General features: G+C 39.6%; 1 protein-coding gene across 1 annotated transcript; it reads left to right on the top strand.

The window, feature by feature from the left end:
* Positions 1–963, top strand: LOC129653772 (putative olfactory receptor 8G3). The gene has a single exon (XM_055583464.1). It carries the CDS (start codon positions 25–27, stop codon positions 961–963), a length of 939 nt encoding a protein of 312 aa, XP_055439439.1. The 5' UTR covers positions 1–24.
* The last annotated feature ends 763 nt before the right edge of the window (positions 964–1,726 follow it).

Genomic DNA, 1,726 nt, shown 5'->3' with positions numbered 1-1,726 from the left:
AACTTAGAATGGACTGAGAAGATAATGGACCCTGGAAATCACTCCTTAGTGACTGAGTTCATCCTTGCTGGGCTCACAGAACAGCCACAACTCCAGCTGCTCTTTTTCTTCCTCTTCCTAGGAATCTATGCGGTCACGGTGGTGGGGAACTTGGGCATGATCACACTGATTAGGCTCAGCTCTCACCTGCACACCCCAATGTATTACTTCCTCATCAACCTGTCCTTTATTGACTTCTGTCATTCCACTGTCATAACCCCCAAAATGCTGGTGAGTTTTGTGACAGAGAAAAATATTATCTCCTACACTGAATGCATGACTCAGCTCTATTTCTTCATCATTTTTATCATTGCAGAGGGTTACATGTTGGCTGTAATGGCATTTGACCGCTATGTTGCCATCTGTAACCCCTTGCTTTACAATGTCATCATGTCTTACCACATCTGCTTCTGTCTCACAGTGGGAGTTTATATTTTGGGCTTCATCGGGTCTACAATCCATACAGGTTTTATGTTGAGAGTCTTTTTCTGCAAGAACAAGATGGTTAACCATTATTTCTGTGATCTTTTCCCACTCTTGGAGCTATCCTGTTCTAGCACCTACATCAACAAATTATTGGTTCTAGTCTTGAGTGCATTTAACATTGTGACACCTTCCTTAACCATCCTTGCTTCCTACATCTTCATTCTCTCCAGCATCCTCCAAATCCACTCTATTGAGGGCAGGTCCAAAGCCTTCAGCACATGTAGTTCTCACATTTCAGCTGTTGCTGTTTTTTCTGGATCTGCGACATTTACATACCTACAGCCATCATCTGTGAGCTCCATGGATCAAGGAAAAGTGTCCTCTGTGTTTTATACCTGCATTGTACCCATGCTGAATCCTCTGATTTACAGTCTGCGTAACAAGGATGTCAAACTTGCCCTGAAAAAATTCTGGAGATTGAAAAACGTGTATGAATAGAATCACTATCATGATGACGCAGAAGTCCTTTTGCTCCCTGAGGTATAATATGTATTGAGTTTATTGATTTGGGAAACTTAGTGACATATAAAAAAAAATCCAAAATTCTACCTCAGGCCTCTTCTTCAACATATATTAAAGTCATTATATATAAAATCAGAAACTGTGATTATGAATAATATTCTAAAAACACTTGAGGGTTAAAGGAGTCTTAGTTTTATTTGCAATGATAATGCCGAGAACAAGAACAACATAGAGGAAGGAATGAAGATTTTGAAAACAATCCTAGTAACTATGTTATCAAAATTTTATTAAATATTATGCACTATTTCCAGCACTTGAAATGGATAATTTTATTTATATTCACAGCCTATATCAGAGTAAACCCTAGTCGAATTTAGTTTGATTATTTGCCCACAGTCCTAAATATAACAAGTGGTAAAGCCTAGCTCGTTTGTTTCCAAGACCTATGATTTTTCTCAAGATGATTCTTTGGCCCCATGTAATTGTGGGAGGCAGTGCTAGTAGTAAAGAACCCATTTACCAATGCATGAGACAAGTGTAGGATGCCGGGGCTGGGAAGATTCCCTGAAGGCAGAAATGGCAACCCACTCCACTATTCTTGTCTGAAAAAATCCCATGGACAGAAGAGCCTGGTTAGATACAGTCCATGGTGTGCGCAAAGAGTCAGACATGACTGAATATGCATGAACTAAGGTTTCCCTAGGAATTTTCTTCTACATATCAAGCAACTTCAGTTCCC

The sequence above is a fragment of the Bubalus kerabau genome, chromosome 5 (assembly GCF_029407905.1).
Source record: "Bubalus kerabau isolate K-KA32 ecotype Philippines breed swamp buffalo chromosome 5, PCC_UOA_SB_1v2, whole genome shotgun sequence".
In the NCBI taxonomy this organism is placed as follows: Eukaryota; Metazoa; Chordata; class Mammalia; order Artiodactyla; family Bovidae; genus Bubalus; species Bubalus kerabau.
The sequence above is the reverse complement of the archived record's forward strand: the minus strand, read 5'-3'. Positions and strand labels throughout refer to the sequence as shown.

What these genes read in the sequence shown, in the direction of transcription:
- LOC129653772 (XM_055583464.1), top strand. Translation starts at nt 25, where the DNA reads ATGGACCCTGGAAATCACTCCTTAGTGACTGAGTTCATCCTTGCTGGG.